Source organism: Equus asinus, chromosome 1 (assembly GCF_041296235.1).
Source record: "Equus asinus isolate D_3611 breed Donkey chromosome 1, EquAss-T2T_v2, whole genome shotgun sequence".
Classification (NCBI taxonomy): domain Eukaryota; kingdom Metazoa; phylum Chordata; class Mammalia; order Perissodactyla; family Equidae; genus Equus; species Equus asinus.
This window is the reverse complement of record NC_091790.1, coordinates 29853609-29870158: the sequence shown is the minus strand read 5'-3', so window position 1 is coordinate 29870158 and position 16550 is coordinate 29853609. Positions and strand designations below refer to the sequence as shown.

At 50.3% G+C, this 16550-nt stretch overlaps 1 protein-coding gene across 1 annotated transcript in view; it reads left to right on the top strand.

Moving 5' to 3' along the window:
- Positions 1–16550, top strand: part of IGF2R (insulin like growth factor 2 receptor) — a 115703-nt gene extending 99153 nt beyond the window's left edge. The window contains exons 41-48 of the mRNA XM_044760750.2: positions 743–879; positions 3181–3295; positions 4254–4400; positions 5063–5250; positions 10062–10248; positions 12670–12822; positions 13952–14021; positions 14769–16550. Coding sequence (XP_044616685.2) covers positions 743–879; positions 3181–3295; positions 4254–4400; positions 5063–5250; positions 10062–10248; positions 12670–12822; positions 13952–14021; positions 14769–15185 — 1414 coding nt within the window. The 3' untranslated portion in view covers positions 15186–16550. The remainder of the gene's footprint in view (positions 1–742; positions 880–3180; positions 3296–4253; positions 4401–5062; positions 5251–10061; positions 10249–12669; positions 12823–13951; positions 14022–14768) is intronic.

Genomic DNA, 16550 nt, shown 5'->3' with positions numbered 1-16550 from the left:
TGGCCCATCGCAGTCCACCTCTGATTCTAAGGGCAGGACTGCCATGTGAATCTGATGCTCACCCTGGCTTGAATGCCTCTGTGCTCTTGGGGGCAGCCCAGAGGAGTCACCCTGGGGCACGGTAGGCAGTTTGGAGGCAGATGTGAGCAGAAGTGGAGCTTCAGAACCAAAAGAAGCTGGTAATCAGCTGTTGGCCTATCGAATGAGTCTTGTTTTGATTTATATTGGTGAGGGGCAGCCGTCCATTGCTGGGTTTATGGGAGGGATGTTAATTTTCTCAGCTCTTCGGTATGAGCTCCTTAGGCGGTGCTGTCCCGAGGTTCGTTAATTGTACCGACTGCTCTGGGGGTAGAGTGCGCGCTTCCTGCCAGGTGCGCGTCATCCTTCAGTCCTCACTGCAGAGGGAGCGTGGACTTGGGGCATGTAAGTAACCTTGAGTAAGATGAATGGCTCGCCAGGATTTGAGCCATTGCCTGGCCCAATCAGAAGCCCTCTTCTAAACCACATGGCATCTCAGGATTTACCCCGAGTGCCCAGTTGACGCTCTTCTTCCACAATCATCCACTCTTTGGCCTTTCTTTCTGTGCAAATCTGTCCCTTGCTGCGTCCAGAGGTGCTGTGGATTCCTCGGTCCTCAGAACGATTACTTCTTCTGAGAGTAACGAAAAGAGCTGCCCCCGAGTGTGTGAGGCTGGAGACTGACCTGGCCGCCCTCTCCCCCATCCCTTTGTGTCTTTCACAGGTACTATATCAATCTGTGTCAGAAAATATACAAGGGGCCCCTCGAGTGCTCCGACAGAGCCAGCGTTTGCAAAAAGAGCGCATCTGGTGAGGTCCAGGTGTTGGGGCTCGTCCACACGCAGAGGCTGGACGTCATAGGTAAGGTTTGGGTCCCTGTCATGGGGTTGCAGGTGCCACGTCTGGGTTGGGACGGTGAGGGTGTCCTTGTGTGACCGGGAGGGGTCAGCACAGGCTGGTTGAACTTCCAGATACTATTCCCGTGACTGTTTCTCAGGCGTTTGGGCAACTCCTGGAACGTTAGAATGGCACTACTTCGTGTTCTCTGGGATGATAGGTCCTGGCGTGTGTGCAGAGGGTTCTGCTCTCGGGAATGTGCTTCCACCCAGGAGGCAGGCAGAGTGTCGAGGCTTCCTCTGAGTCCTTGCTCGAGCTGTGGGTTGAGTTCCTGAGTCTGCATGTGCATATGCAAGCTTTTATTCAGGAAAGCCGAACCCTCACAGGAGGACTTGGTGGAGATAATTCGGGAGTCCCTTTATGTAATGTCTTAACAATTTGGAAAATAATAATGAAACTTTTTTAATACTGTTAATAGGAAATTCATGTTGCAGTTGCTCATTGAGTGAAAGAGTCTACCTTTCATTATTTAAAGGAGGAAGACAGGGCTTTCTTATTTGGGGAACAATTGGGGAAAAATGTCCACCTTTGCCTGTTAGACTAGAGTGTGGTCCCCGAGTGGTCCTGATTAAACCACAAGGCAACTTAACCTGTTGAAGTGGAGAAGGGGGATCCTGAGGGAACCACAGTCCCCCTTGACAAAAATCAAACCAGATTCTGCACGTGGGTCATGGGGGAGAGTCGCCCCACGGGCAGGAGTGGCCGGACCTCCCAGCCCACGGTTCGCTCTCCTTTGGAGATTGAGTTGCTGCCTTCTTCATGTGGCGCACAAAGGGCTGGAGGGTTGGGTAGCTTTCTCCCCTGCAGTCTCGTGGGTGTATGTGGATATTTGATCAGTCTTTCCCTCAGTTTCTCACAGCCAACTGAGAAGGACTAGGATGTCTGAGCCATCACTGGAAGTTTAGCAGTAATCTCCCGGTCCCCAGCACCCCAGGTGGGATCTTACTCTTGGGCCCCAACAGGACAGCCATCTAAGGCCAGCCTCAGTGGCCCCACGTTCATCTGGGGGATGCAGCTGTATAGGAGTGGAGAGATGGGCTTTTCCCCCCAGGAACGACCATTTACTAGCAGCTGTGCTCTATAGATGTGTAATCCTCAGCAGCTTCGTGGGTGGGTGTTAGAGTCCATTTCACAGATGGAGCAACTGAGGTATGGAGGGTTGTGTATTACTCGGCGAGTCTGGGGTGTCCATGTTCTTGAGACCTACACTTGTTTGGTTGCATACCCCAGCAGTTTAAGAATTTCTCTTGAAAGCTGTGGAACTCTTCCAGAATTTTACACAGAAGGACAATGTTTAAAACAGATTCCCCCGGCGCAGCTTTGCATTGGGGGGAGGGGGGCCTGGGCCTCACCGCTCACCTGTGCTGAGCCGTCCCCCTCCGTTGGCTGCGTCCCGTGGAGAACATTTGGGAAGCACCTGCCACAGGCACACGTGTGTGAGAGTCGGGCTAGAGAGTGCGTGCTCCTCTCAAGGACCTGCCCTGTGTCCCTAGTGCCGTCACCTGTCCGCCGAGCCAGGCTGGTCTCAGGCCACCCCTAGGACAGCTCCGGGCAGCCCCTCTCAGTAGCTTGGCCCTGGCACGAGAGTTGACCTGGTTGCCACGCTGGCCCCCGTGAGACTTGCCACTGAAAGCGTGTGCTCGCTTTTCTCCTAGGTCGTGCAGGTTGGGGGTCTCAGCTGTTCCTTTTACCACATCATTTTCGGAAGCAGGAAGAGCTTGACGTGGAGCCAGAAGACCCCAGAAAAGCAGAGTTGTTCTGGCTCCCGGCTTTCGCTTTGCAGGGTGGAGGTCTAGCACCTGTTACTACTGGGAGGCTCTGATTGGGGGACGTGACAGGAAAGCACCTAAAGTGACACAGAAATTGTATGAAAGCGGAGTAGGGGTGGTGGCTGCCGGGAGCCAAGGTCCTGCTGTGGGCACACGTTGTGCGGGCACCCTCCGTACACCGTACCCCTCTGGCGCCTGCACACTTCGGGTGGGATGCCTGTGGCCCACGTGAGGAGGCCGAGCCTCCGAGGTCAGCAGCGCAGAGTCATGAGTGCAGGGCTGGCGTTGGAACTCAGGTCTTGCTCTTGCACTGTAGGTAGCCGTGCGGGCCGGGAGGCGGCCGCTGAGCTCGGTGGTGCTGATCACCCTGGCGGGACGTCTTCACAGAGCCAAACATTTTTTCTGGCCTGGTCTTTAAAGAGATTTTGACTTCCAACCTTGAAGCTTTTTATCATGCACCAGGAATAACGTCAGTTCACTCATTTGTGTGTTTCAGATGACAGAGTTATCGTAACTTACTCAAAAGGCCATCGGTGTGGTGAGAATAAGACTGCATCCGCCGTCATAGAGTTGACCTGCGCGAAGACGGTGGGCAGACCTTCGTTCAAGGGGTGAGAGCACTGGGGTCTCGGGGGCACTGTGAAGAGAGTGCTGGGGACTCTTCAGAATTCCCCCCCGTGGTTTGCACTTGTGAGTTTGGGACTGTGTGTGCAGGGAGAGGATGTTTGGGTTGTCGGAATAGGCAGGGGACTGGCTGCTGAGATAGGGCCTGGGATGGGGTCGGGGCTGCCACGTGTCCTAAAGTGTACAGGGCTGTTCTGCACAAGGAGGGGTTCCCTGGATAAAGGGCTGGGGCACGAAACTCTGTCGAGCTGTCTGTCACTGGCCTCTCTCTTCGAATGACACGTAGAACCACAGGGACATTGATGGTGCCAGTCAAGGCCAGCTGTGGAAGCGGCCTGTCTGGGAGCCACCAGCACGATGCTCTTGGATTATACTAGAACTCTCTGGACACCGCCACATCCAGGGGTGCTCAGGGCAGTTGGGCTAACAGAGGGAGGGTGCGAGCTGTTGTGAACAGACCAAGTCCTTCCAGAAGCCGGGCTTGGAAAAGGGGAGACCCAGGAATTGTCTCCAAAGGATTTTAATCAATTTGTGAGTCTAAAAATTCAATTGTAAAGTAAAAGTTCATAGATCTAGGAGCAAATTTTTCCAGCTCTTAGGTGTTGCACAGTTTCTAAATTTTAAGAAAACCTGTATTAGATGCGTGCCTACTTTGTCACATTGCAGATGTGCTAGAGGGTCACCTTCTCTGTTAGGCTGCTGAGAAAAGGAAAATAGCCACCCTAGCCCAGAGCTGCCTGCCCATCATGAGGGGTGGGGAGGGCTCGGTGGTGGGGACTCCTGTGGGGACGGAGGGCTCTCGGGGAGGCCTCGGAACCGGAACCGGCTGGACCCCTGAACCGGTGAGCATCTTCAGAGCGCCTAAGGCTTCCTGTTGCAGTCCCGAGTCTGGTGGGCGTGACCACCGTCCCAGCGTGACTGCCACCCCATCTGGCCTCCTTATAGGTTCGACATCGAGAGCTGCACCTACTCCTTCCGCTGGGACTCGCGGGCTGCGTGCGCCGTGAAGCCCCAGGAGGTACAGGTGGTGAACGGGACCATCACCAACCCTGTAAACGGCAAGAGCTTTAGCCTCGGAGATATTTATTTTAAGTAAGTGCAAAATTTTCCTTTGAGAACTGAAACATATTCCGAATTAAGCCGGCACTTCAGACCTTTCCCTGGCAGGGAGTGATGCAAGATAAATAGGCCCGTGTGTCTTAGTTACTGTTTCTAGGGAGCTGGCGTATTTTCCTTAAATGGAGGGAAAGCATGACTCAACTATTAAGTTTTAACACCAAAGATGGTGAATTCTCTTGAGTGTAAAAATAAAGTTGCCCCCCCCCCCGCCCACCGACTTCATGATAAGCCCAGGGATCGAAGCTGAAAACCTTCTGAAACACTTTTTGATCAGGAATCTTCTGGGCTTACCAGTTTGTGGGGGAAAAAGTCAGTTTCTCAGCAGTGTCACCGGGGCGGTTCTTGGGGTCCGGTGGCTGTGCCGGGGCAGGCTGAGGTGGGCCCAGTGCTGGACACTGAGGTTGAGAAAGGCGCCCTGCAGCTCAACATGTAGAGTGGCGGGGGTAGGAGGATGATGGGGGCGGAAGTCGGTGCTCCTAGAATCTCTGTGGGGTTGTGGAAGCGCCACGTGGGCTGGGAAGGCAGGAGGGAGGCGGCGTCCGGTGGCCCTGCAGGTGTCCCCATGACTCTGGGTCCGGAATAAATGGCTCTCTTGAAGACCTGCCAGAGTCCCTCAGTCTTTTCTGTCTCTTCAGGCTCTTCAGTGCCTCTGGGGACATGAGAACGAATGGGGACAAGTACCTTTATGAAATCCAGCTTTCCTCCATCACAAGCTCCGCGAATCCGGCGTGCTCTGGTGCCAACATATGCCAGGTTAAACCGAACGACCAGCACTTCAGTAGGAAAGTCGGCACTTCTGATAAAACCAAATACTACGTTCAAGGTAATTGCTCTCCGTTAATGTTCCATGTTTCACTTCCTCAGAGAAAGAGCTTTAAAATTTTTGTGGGCAGCCCCCTTCTGTTGAAATCTCAGATAAATTTTAGAACAAAAGCCCTCATCGGGCTCTGTGTCCTGAATGGACTGGACCGTGTGTGTAAGGCCTGAGCATTTCACTGCAGGTGAATTTTACCTCAGTTAACAAATGAGACGCCAATCCTGGTCTAAACCAGAGGTGGTGAGGTGGGGCAGATCCTTTGATCTGCTTTCAGTCGTATTTGAAACTTCAGGTATCACTATAGAAGGGTGAGCGATCTCATATTTGTCAGAATGATGAAAAGAAGAGAGAGAGAGTGACCTGGCCTCAGCGTTAGACATGGCTGTGGGCGAAGCACCATACTGCACTGATGGAGGCCGTGTCCTTTACTCCGCCGTGTTGACCTTGAAAGATATTTCCAGGAGGCAGCTCATGTGTTTTGGTTTCAACAACTAGCCTTTCATTGTATACCTTTTCATGATTTGATTTTTGTATTTTTATGGAGGTTATGCTAGTTTACAGCATTGTGAAATTTCACTTGTACAGCATTATTTGTCAGTCACCTTACAGGTGCGCCACTTCACCCTTTGTGCCCACCCTCCACCCCCCCGTCCCCCTGGTAACCACTAAATAGTTCTCTTTGTGCATGTGTTTGTTTCTCTTCCACATATCAGTGGAATCACACAGAGTTTGTCTTTCTCTCTCTGGCTTATTTCACTTAACATAATTCCCTTGAGGTCCATCCATGTTCTTGTGAAAGGGACGATTTTGTCATGTTTTTTTTATGGCTGAGCAGTATTCCATTGTATAAATATACCACATCTTCTCTATCCAGTCATCAGTCGATGGGCACTCAGGTTGCTTCCACATCTTGGCTATTGCGAATAATGCTGCAGTGAACACAGGGGTGCATAAGTCTCTTTGAATTGCTGATTTCAAGTTCTTTGGACAGATACCCAGTAGTGGGATAGCTGGATCATATGGTATTTCTATTTTTAATTTTTTGAGAAATCTCCATACTGTTTTCCATAGTGGCTGCACCAGTTTGCATTCCCACCAGCAGTGTATGAGGGTTCCTTTTTCTCCACAACCTCTCCAACATTTGTTATTTTTTGTTTTGGTTATTTTAGCCATTCTGACGGGTACAAGGTGATATCTTATTGTAGTTTTCATTTGCATTTCCCTGATGATCAGTGATGATGAGCATCTTTTCATGTGCCTATTGGCCAGCCACATAGCTTCTTTGGAGAAATGTCTGTTCATATCCCCTGCCCATTTTTTGATGGGATTGTTTGATTTTTTGTTGAGTTGTGTGAGTTCTTTATATATTATGGAGAGTAACGTTTTGTCAGATATACGATTTGCAAATATTTTTTCCCAGTTGGTGGGTTGTCTTTTTGTTTCAATCCTGTTTTCCCTTGCCTTGTAGAAGCTCTTTAATCTGATGAAGTCCCACTTGTTTATTCTTTCTATTGTTCCCCTTGTCTGAGAAGAAAAAGATGCTTTTAAAAAAGACCAATGTCTAAGAGTGTACTGACTATATTTTCTTCTGGAAGTCTTATGGTTTCAGGTCTTACTTTCAAGTCTTTGATTCATTTTGAGTTTATTTTTGTGAATGGTGTAAGAGAATGGTCTGCTTTCATTCTTTTGCATGTGTCTGTCCAGTTTTCCCAACACCATTTGTTGAAGAGACTTTCCTTTCTCCTTTGTATGTTCTCAGCTCCTTTGTCGAAGATTAGCTGTCCATAGATGTGTGGTTTTATTTCTGGGCTTTCAATTCTATTCCATTGATCTGTATGTCTTTTTTTTGTGCCAGTACCATGCTGTTTTGATTACTGTAGCTCTGTAGTATATTTTGAAGTCAGGGATTGTGATGCCTCCAGCTTTGTTCTTTTTTCTCAGGATTGCTTTAGCAATTCAGAGTCTTTTGTTGCCCCATATAAATTTTAGGATTCTTTGTGCTATTTCTGTGAAGAATGTCATTGAGATTCTGATTAGGATTGCATTGAATCTGTAGATTGCTTTAGGTAGTATGGACATTTTAACTATGTTTATTCTTCCAGTTCATGTGCATGGAATGTCTTTATGTTGTCATCAGTTTCTTTCAGGAAAGTCTTGTAGTTTTAACTGGATAGATCTTTTACCTCCTTGGTTAAATTTATTCCTAGATGTTTTATTCTTTGTGTTGCAATTGTGAATGGGATTGTGTTCTTGAGTTCTCTGTTAGTATGATATTAGAGTATAGAAATGCAACTGATTTATGTAAGTTGGTTTTCTACCCTGCAACTTTGCTGTAATTGTTGATTATTTCGAGTAGCTTTCTGATGGGTTTTTTTAGGGTTTTCTATATATATGATCATGTTGCCTGCAAACCGGGAGTTTCACGTCTTCATTGCTTGTTGGAATTCCTTTTCTTTCTTTTTCTTGCCTAATTACTCTGGCTGAAACCTCCAGTACTATGTTGAATAAGAGTGGCGAGAGTGGGCACCCTTGTTTTGTCCCTGTTCTCAGAGGGATGGCTTTCAGTTTTTCCCCATTGAGTATGATGTTGGCTGTGAGTTTGTTATATATGGCCTTTATTATGTTAAGGTACTTTCCTTCTACACCCATTTTCTTGGGTACAGCATCTTTATCATAAATGGATGTTGGATCTTGCCTGATTTGATTTTTGAACCAGGTGAACAGATTAACTTTTTAAAAAGTTAAGTACATTTTAAAAACCAGCTAACTCTGATGTGAAGGGCTGCTGAGAGATTCCAGGAGGAGGAGAAGCCGCTGCTGCCCACGTCGTGGAGAAGTGTGTTTCCGTGCTCACGAGCTGACCAGTCGCTGCAGTTAGCAGTACCTAACGGCTGGCAGGGAGACCCGCCAGGCCAGCCTGACTCACTGTCGTGATTCCACGTCGTGGACTAGGGTCCCCGTGGTTCTTCATTCTTTGCCAGTAATTCTCAGTTGGCTGCTGGAATCTTGTATTGGCTGGCTTGGGCCCTCTCTTGCTGTGCTGTCCTCGGAGCCTGGCCCTGTAGTAAGTGGTTGGTAAATGCTTGTCGACTGATTGTAAGACGGCTCTAAAAGCCTTCAAGCCTCCCTGTTATGCAGAGAAGGAAAGTCTGAGCTCTTTTGAACTCAGCCTGGAAGATTTCAACAGATCCCATGTACCAATACAGTCTCAGGAGCGACTGGCCCTACAAACGCACCAGGATCCGGCCATCACGTTATCACACCAGCTTTCCCTGTGCGTTCCTTGTGCTGGAATGCCGTGGCCAGCCCTGCCTTCCCCATCCCTCAAACCCGAGCCCCAGTGTCCCCTTCTTGGCAAAGCCCACCTCTCCTCATCCCCAGGGTCACTGCCCTCTCATGTGGCTGCTGCGGTGATCAGGTCATCTAGTTACTAAAGGAAGACCCCTCGCATTCATAAGGTCCTTGCCTAGCAGGCCTCCTGCAGCCCCCGAGTGTCAGAGTGTGTGTGCGTGTGCACCTCCATGTGCATTTATCTATTCACAGTTAATAAAATCCCTTTCAGACGTTTTCACTTTCTTCATTCACCAGTGCTAGAAAGTGGGTTTAATTTTCACATTTCATGAGGAAATGCAGTTTAAATTTCTTCGTGTCTTTTCACTCATTTGAGAAGATAGGAAGAGGAAACCGCAGAGCCCTGTCTCTAGCTGAGACAGGGAGCAGCCGTCTCGGCTCCCTCACCAGCGCGTTGCTTTGCAGCCACACACCAGCCTTGTGGGACAGTCCGTTCAGGTCATGCCTTTGCCAGTTCCACGTGAGGACACTGGGGCCTTCCCGAGCCCAGCCTGCATCTCAGGGCTCCCCTCTTTGTGGATGCGTCCACCTCACTCACTGAACTCCCTGGCGCTCCAGCAGTGGCTGACTGTGAGGAGCTTGAGCCATCTACCAAGTTTGGAGGAGGCAGCATCCACACCAGGCTCCCTCACTTCTGAAACCAGCTGCAGGTTTGGGGGGCTCCCATCACCACCCTCAGGTTCAGTAATTCACTAGAAGAAGCTATTACAGTCATCTTACAGTTTATCACAGTGAAAGGATGTAGACTACAATCAGCCAAGGGAGGAAGCACATAGGATGGAGTCCAGGAGGGTCCCAGATGCTTCTGTTGTTCTCTCCCCATGGAATCAGGATGCGTTAGGTTCCCAGCATCGATGTGTGACAACATGAATGGAGTATCACCAGCCAGGGCAGCTCACCTGCACCTCAGCGTCCAGGGGTTTTGTTAGGGTTCCATTGTGTAGGCATGGTTGGTTGGTTTGTTGATTAGTTGGCTGGTTGGTTGGTCAATCAATTGGCTCGTTGATTGGGTGGTTGATTGGCTGGTTGATCAGTTTGCTGGTTGATTGGTTGATCAATTGGCTGGTTGATTGGCTGGTTGGTTGGTTGGTTGATCACTTGGCTGGTTGGTTGAGTGGTTGATTGGCTGGTTGGTTGGTTGATCAGTTGGTTGGTTAGTTGCCCACAAGGTTGATCTCAATTTCCAGGTGGGTTGATACCGTGTGGCCAGCCCCCACTCCAAATCATATTGTTGGCTTTGGGCAGGGTTCAAGTCTTTCTCACATGCTGAATTAGGGCAGGGGCTCCACAACGTGTGTCCAGCGGGCTGTGAAGAAGAGCACACCTGGATGTTTGATGAAGCACTGTTACACCTGATTTTAAGTCTGTGTGGACTTTTCACAGACTATGAAAAGTTTAGCTCCGCCTGTTACTGAAACATTAATGGTAATGGTGCTCTGGTTGTGTGCACGCCTTCCATTTGACAGATGGCGATCTAGATGTGGTGTTTGCCTCATCCTCTAAGTGCGGGAAAGATAAGACAAAGTCTGTCTCTTCCACCATCTTCTTCCACTGCGACCCTCTGGTGAAGGACGGGATCCCTGAATTCAGTCACGAGACTGCCGACTGCCAGTACCTCTTCTCCTGGTACACCTCTGCTGTGTGTCCTCTGAGGTAAGTGCGGTAGCCTGGCTTTGGCACAAGCTTGCTGTCGGTCACTTTCCTCTTTGGATGAGCACTTACCAACTGTACCCCCACCTCCTTTCTCAAAGCTTAAGTCAAGTATAAGTTTGTGTATGTGCTTTTCCCCCAGTGTTTTATTGTGGTGTATTCACATGTGCACAAAAAATAGAGAAAGAGATGGAGGTAAACCCCACACAGCCAGCACCTGACTTCAGTGATTGTTGACATCCTGCCTTTCTTGGTCCACACCAGCATCAGCAACACCAACACCCGCCACTCCCAATAGCATCGGCCGTCTGCCCTCGTATGCACCCTGGGCCCTGAATGCCTCTCACACTTTCCTTCCACGTCTGTCCCCAGCCAATGTTCCCCCTCGTTGGCTCCTGCAGGCAGGGGCTGTGTCTCATCTTTGTATTCCCAGCACATCTTTTCTTTGTTTTCTAGTACAAATTATTACATGGTAAACTTCACTTTAACTTGAGTAAAGTATTTTCTGCGTTGGGATAAATGAAAACCTTGTTCTTCAGATCTTGGAAATCACTGTCGGCCAGGTTTTCATGGGAAATAGGGAATACACTTCTGCTCTGAGGCTCCCTGGCAAGGGAAGGGCGACGGCAGCCTCCCTGTGGCCTCAGAGAACCTGTCTCTTCTCGTGTCCCACAGCCTTTGTTCTTGGCCCGGCTATGCTTTCAGGTTGAGAGAACCTCGTCCAGAACAGAATGTTATAAATTGCTTTCCTCTTGGATTTATTTTCTTCCTGTTTCATCCGGGCCATCATCTTAAGAAGTTTCTCATTGTCTGTCCTGAGACTTGAAGATCATGAGAAACATGAGTTCTTGCCATGTACTTGTTTCCTGCGTCTCCTAAAAAAGGGATCCCGTAGTCAGCAGAAAACAGTGGTAGAGACAATGGGGTAGATTCCAGATCGCATCTTTTAGATCTTAAATCAGTTTTCTCTTTGACTTTCTATGGGTGCTAGACCAGCCGAAAAAAAAAAAAGAAAGAGTCAGCTTTGTCCTAAATTTTCCAGGAACATGGGCGTAAGGCAATTCTCAACAAATTTCTAAACATTGGTGCCATGTAGATGACATACGTGATGCAATTAAGAACCAGTAGAAGAAATTAGCTGAAAAATAGAAAAACCTTTGGCAACTAAAACGTACTTAATTCTTGGTTTCTAGAAGAAACCAAAAGTAGAAATCAGAACACACTTAGAACTGGATGATGGTGTGAACATCTCTCACGTCAACACTGGGGTGCGTCTGACGTGTTCCTGAGGGGCCTGACTTTGAGGACAGAGTCTTCGGGCAGAGTCTGTCGTGTGGTGATGTCCCCACCTGAACAGATAGTGACAAATGCGTCCAGGCTGAAACTGAATGCTGAGTTCTTCCTGACGTTTTGGAGCCAGATTATTTGGCTTAAGCTGAATTTTGACCACAGCAGTTACCCCTATGTGGTCAAGCCTTTGGGTGCCCTCTGACCCAATTATTTGAAGTAAGTACTTCTGTGAATTGATAGCCAGTATCCTCGGCGTCCTCCTGCATTACGTGTGTGGCTGTTGACTTTCCCTGTCACACCCTGAGCAATCCAGACGTTTCCGCCCGCTGCCTTGTCAGGGTGTGGGAAATTTCTGCTACGTGCGTCTGTCACTGTCGATGCGGGGGCCCAGACTGACTGAGGGGCAGAGTAAGTGTGGTCATTACACAAACATCTAATTCTCTGAGCAGAAAGGAAAGTCAGTCGAGGTGTTACTAATTTGTATTAGTTATTTTCATTACTTTCCTTGAGTGTTTAATGTCATGGAAATTTAGCTGCTTTTTCCCGTACATGAATGGGAATTGTGGCATCTTACTGATTGAATAGCTGCTGTGTTTGTCACTTGCCCTGCCTCCTGGGACCTCACAGGCCTGGATAGACACTGGCTTGACAGGGTGTCCTTTGGGTGTCCCCTCAACCCCGGGAAGCATTGAGGCCATGGCCCAAGGTGGCGTGTTGGGAAGGAGGAGCTGTATCCGGGCTGTGGTCACTGTTTCTTCCAGAGAAGAGAGCTCTGGGCCTGGGAGATGAGTGCGGCCAGCTTGTCCCTTGGGGTCTTTGCTGCACGAGCCCCTCTGTGCCCGGAGAGCCCTTATGTGGGATAAGCAAGGACAGGGGAGGCTGTGTTGCTTGAAGCTCGGCTTTTCTCCTTTCCTTACTAACAGTCCTTGTAGCCTAGGGCAGCGTCTTCTGGTCTGTTTTCCAACCCTCCTGCCTCAGCTCGTTATCAGAAGAGCTTGTCCAGTGCTCTTCCCCACGTCCGATGGATCTTGTGTTATCATGGGGAGTTTGCAGAGTCAAGAGCCACCCTGAGTTGGGACTTACTGGGGCCGTCGCTGGGGTGGCGTGGTGCTGAGTGATGTGTCTTCTTTCCAGGGTGGGCTTCGACAGCGAGAGTGCCGGAGTGGACGAGCCGGAGCACAAGGGGCTGTCGGAGAGGAGCCAGGCCGTCGGTGCGGTGCTGAGCCTGCTGCTGGTGGCACTCACCGGCTGTCTGCTGACCCTGCTGCTCTATAAAAAAGAAAGACGGTGAGGACAGACGTGAGCGCCGCGCGGCCCGTGGTTCAAAATCGAAACCTGGGCTTGTTTTTCTTTTTTAGTTTTTGAGCCCAATAGCAGCCAAAATCCTGAAGTTCTAAGTTAAAACTCTTGGGAGATGTCCCCAAGTTGTGTTTTGTAAATGTCTGCGTTTCTGTGAAAAGATGTCCTGACTGGCTGGAGCCATGGAACTGTCCCCGGGGCGTGAGTCAGGTCTGACACTCATGTCACACGGCGGATGCTCTGTGGGCTCTCCGCCTGGCCCGCCCACTTCCAGGACATTGGTCTCTGGATAAGTCCAAAGATGGACAGAAGGTTAAACCCCCCCTCCCCTGGGCAGACTTCCTCTGATGAGCTGAAGATCAGATCTTTCTGATCTGTCCTTTCCCCCTCCCCCCTCCTCCCATCATAAAAGTGAGCATTGCTTAGGCACCTACTGTGTGCCAGGGATGACACCATCCCCTTGGCTCCCCTTTGCTGGGTGAAAAGGCTTGTCACTCATCATGTGTGGCTGTCCAGTGGATTTGCATGTCATGCATGAATGAGACCCAGAGCCTGAGTGCCCTGTGAGTGGTGGCCTGGGGGCAAAGGAGCAGGCCAGCTGTGGCGCTCCCTGCAGCCTGTCTTGTCTACCAGGAGAGCCATAACCGAGCAAGAGAGAGAGGGGTCGAGAAGTACTGAGTGCAACCGTCCCCCATGTGGGGAGGCCATCAGTGGGATGCAGAAATGGGGCAGGTCCGGGTGTGCGCCAACCTTGAGTTAGTCACACAGCACATGTAATCTCAGCACAGCCTTGGGGCAGTGGGAACACACATCACGTCCACACCAGAAAAAGCAGATGCACAAATGTTCAATGACTTGCTCTAGCCTTTGCTAAACCACTCAGAGGCGGAGCAGGATTTGAATCTGCTTCTGTCTGATTCCAAGGTGTCCTTCCCGCTGCACTGGTTCATAACCGTGCTGTGGCGGGTTGAGTGTGCCCATGCCCTGGGGGGCTGTTCTGGTCGGGGCTGCAGCCTTCTCGGTTGGCCGCTCGAGGTGCCGGAGCTGGGGAGCGGCTGACCTGGTGGGACCCCGGCCCTGCTGGTTTCACCGAGGAATAACTGTGCTGTCCTTCCAGGGAGACGGTCCTGAGCAAGCTCACCAATTGCTGTCGGAGAGGAGCGGACGTGTCCTACAAGTACTCGAAGGTAATTCTGGCCTCCCCTGCCCAGCGTGGAGCTCCTGCGTGCTGCAGCGTCTGTCGGTGATGGTGAGGAGGACGCCATCGCGGGCGATGTGAAACAGAAAAGGGACAGACGTCGCCCACTGCTTTAACGTCAACACACTTTTTGTCCTTTTTTCCTTCATGTTTTTCTCATTGTGGTAGCGGCTGATTTCCTTAGAGTGTTTAATATTTAGGTTGCTCTGACTATTTTGGCTGTTCTAAAAAAAATAGGATCACAAAAATTTTTGTGCATCTGGCATTTGGATGATTTCCTTCAGACAAATTTCCAAAGAGGCATTATCTGGGCCAAAGGGCGTAAATATGCTCATGGCCCTTTGTACGTACTGTCGAACGGCTTTCTAGAAGGTTTGCCTCAGACTCATCCACCCATCCTTCGTGTGGCTCCTCTTACGCACCCCACGTCCCCTTCCCGCCACCCGAGGGTACCTGGCTCTTGATGAGAAGCCAGAGGAGCCCCATCTCTGAGCACTCTGACTCATCGCTGGCCTGCTTTCCTGTCACCTGTGACACTGTCTGCCTTGCTTGGGTCTTAGCAGGAGCCAGCAGTTGCCAGCCCTGCCTTCCTCTCCCTGGTTAGGGACTTGGGAATGTGGTGGCTGTGATGGGCAGGGAAGGCAGCCCCCGATGGGGTGGGTCTTGGAAGGAAGGTCATAGAGGAGCAGAACGGGGTCTCTGATGGGCTCCACGGCCTCTGCTCTGTCCCTGGCAGGTGAACAAGGAGGAGGAGGCGGATGAGCACGAAACCGAGTGGCTGATGGAAGAGATCCAGGTGCCGCCCCCGAGGCCCGGCAAGGAAGGGCAGGAGAATGGCCACATCACCACCAAGTCTGTGAAAGCCGAAGCCCTCAGCCCCCTGCACGGGGACGACCAGGACAGCGAGGATGAGGTCATGACCATCCCGGAGGTGAAAGTCCACTCGAGCAGAGGGCCTGGGGCAGAGAGCGCGCAGCCGCTGAGAAGCCCTCCGAGGAAGGCGCTCTGGGAGAGAGCGGAGGACAGGGTGGGGCTGGTGAGCGGGGAGAAGGCCAGGCGAGGGAGGCCCAGGAATGCACCGCAGAAGGCCGGGACCCCCGGCGGCCTGGTGTCCTTCCATGACGACAGCGATGAGGACCTCCTACACATCTGACTCCCGGTGCCTACAGGGGGCCGCGGGTCGTGCACAACCGGGCACCTCCAACCAAATAAGACTTCAGCTCAATGATGCTTCTATCGTTTTTGCCTTTAACAAAAACTGTTTCAAAAGGGAAGAGTTTTTGTGACGGGGGAGAGGGGGAGGTCAGGGGCCACTCGTCCATGATTGTTCATGTCATTGGGATGAGGCTTTGCTCCAGTGGCCAAAGGCGGCGCGGGGGCCCCCGTGTCGTCCCCAGTCCTCATTTCAAAGCACGGCTGCCGCGCGCTTCATAACACGCGCCGGGGCCAGACGCATCTCCGAACAGGGGGCTGTATTTGAGAAAAACCCTTGCTGCTTTAGGCCCTGTAGGGTGTTTGACCATTATATTTTAGCATTTAATTCTCTCCTCCTATTTATTGACTTTGACAATTACTCAGGTTTGCGAAAAAGGAAAAAACAGAACCCCAACAGTCTCTTCCTGCCGGCGGGGGTTTGTGTCCTGGTTCAGCCCTTGTCAGAAGGGGAAGCCGTCCGTGGCGGCTGGTTTCACATGAGATCTTGAGCTGGTCCATGACGCAGCCTCTCACTTACAGTGCTCCATTCTCTCCTCTCTGCTTCCTGTTTTTAAGGGAACACGCATGTGCACACACACGTGCAGGGTCCCCGAGTGCCTAGGCTTGGAGGCATCGCCTGTTTTATGCCTTTAGTCAGTAACGGCTGCAGCTTCTTGCATGACGTCGTCCATCCTAGGCGCACAGAGCACACTTATCAGTATTTCTTTCGCCAGCTGGTGAATTCAGCCAACTCACCCAAAGATTGATTTTTGTGCGTGTGTATGAGAATGGAGTTGAGATGTCAGAGAAAATAACTTTTTTCCAGATTTGGGGTATAGGTCTCACCTCTTCAGGTTCTCATGATACCACCTTTACTGTGCTTATTTTTTTAAGAAAAAAAGTGTTTATCAACCATTTGACCTATAAGAAGCCTTAATTTGCACAGTGCGTAACTCACGGAGATGGGCCAGAATCTCGCCCCTAAAGTTGCACTTGGATTCCCGCCCTGGGGGCACCAAGGTCAGCCTCTCAGTGCTGCGGGACCGGGGGCGGCACCACTGGCCTTCCCCGGCTGCTGGCTCCTTCCTTGAAGTGTTTGCTGAATGACTTTTCTCATATTATGTAATTGTACATAGACTCAGTGGTATTCAGATACTGAAAAGCAAACCGCCCTACAGAATTCCTTGGTTTGTACTCAGTTTGGCTGGCTTATATGATTTCAACATGAGTGTATTTTTTAAAATTGATTTCTTTCCTCATTTTTTCAATCAAATTTACTGTAATATAAAGTATTCAACAATTTCAATAAAAGATAAATTATTAA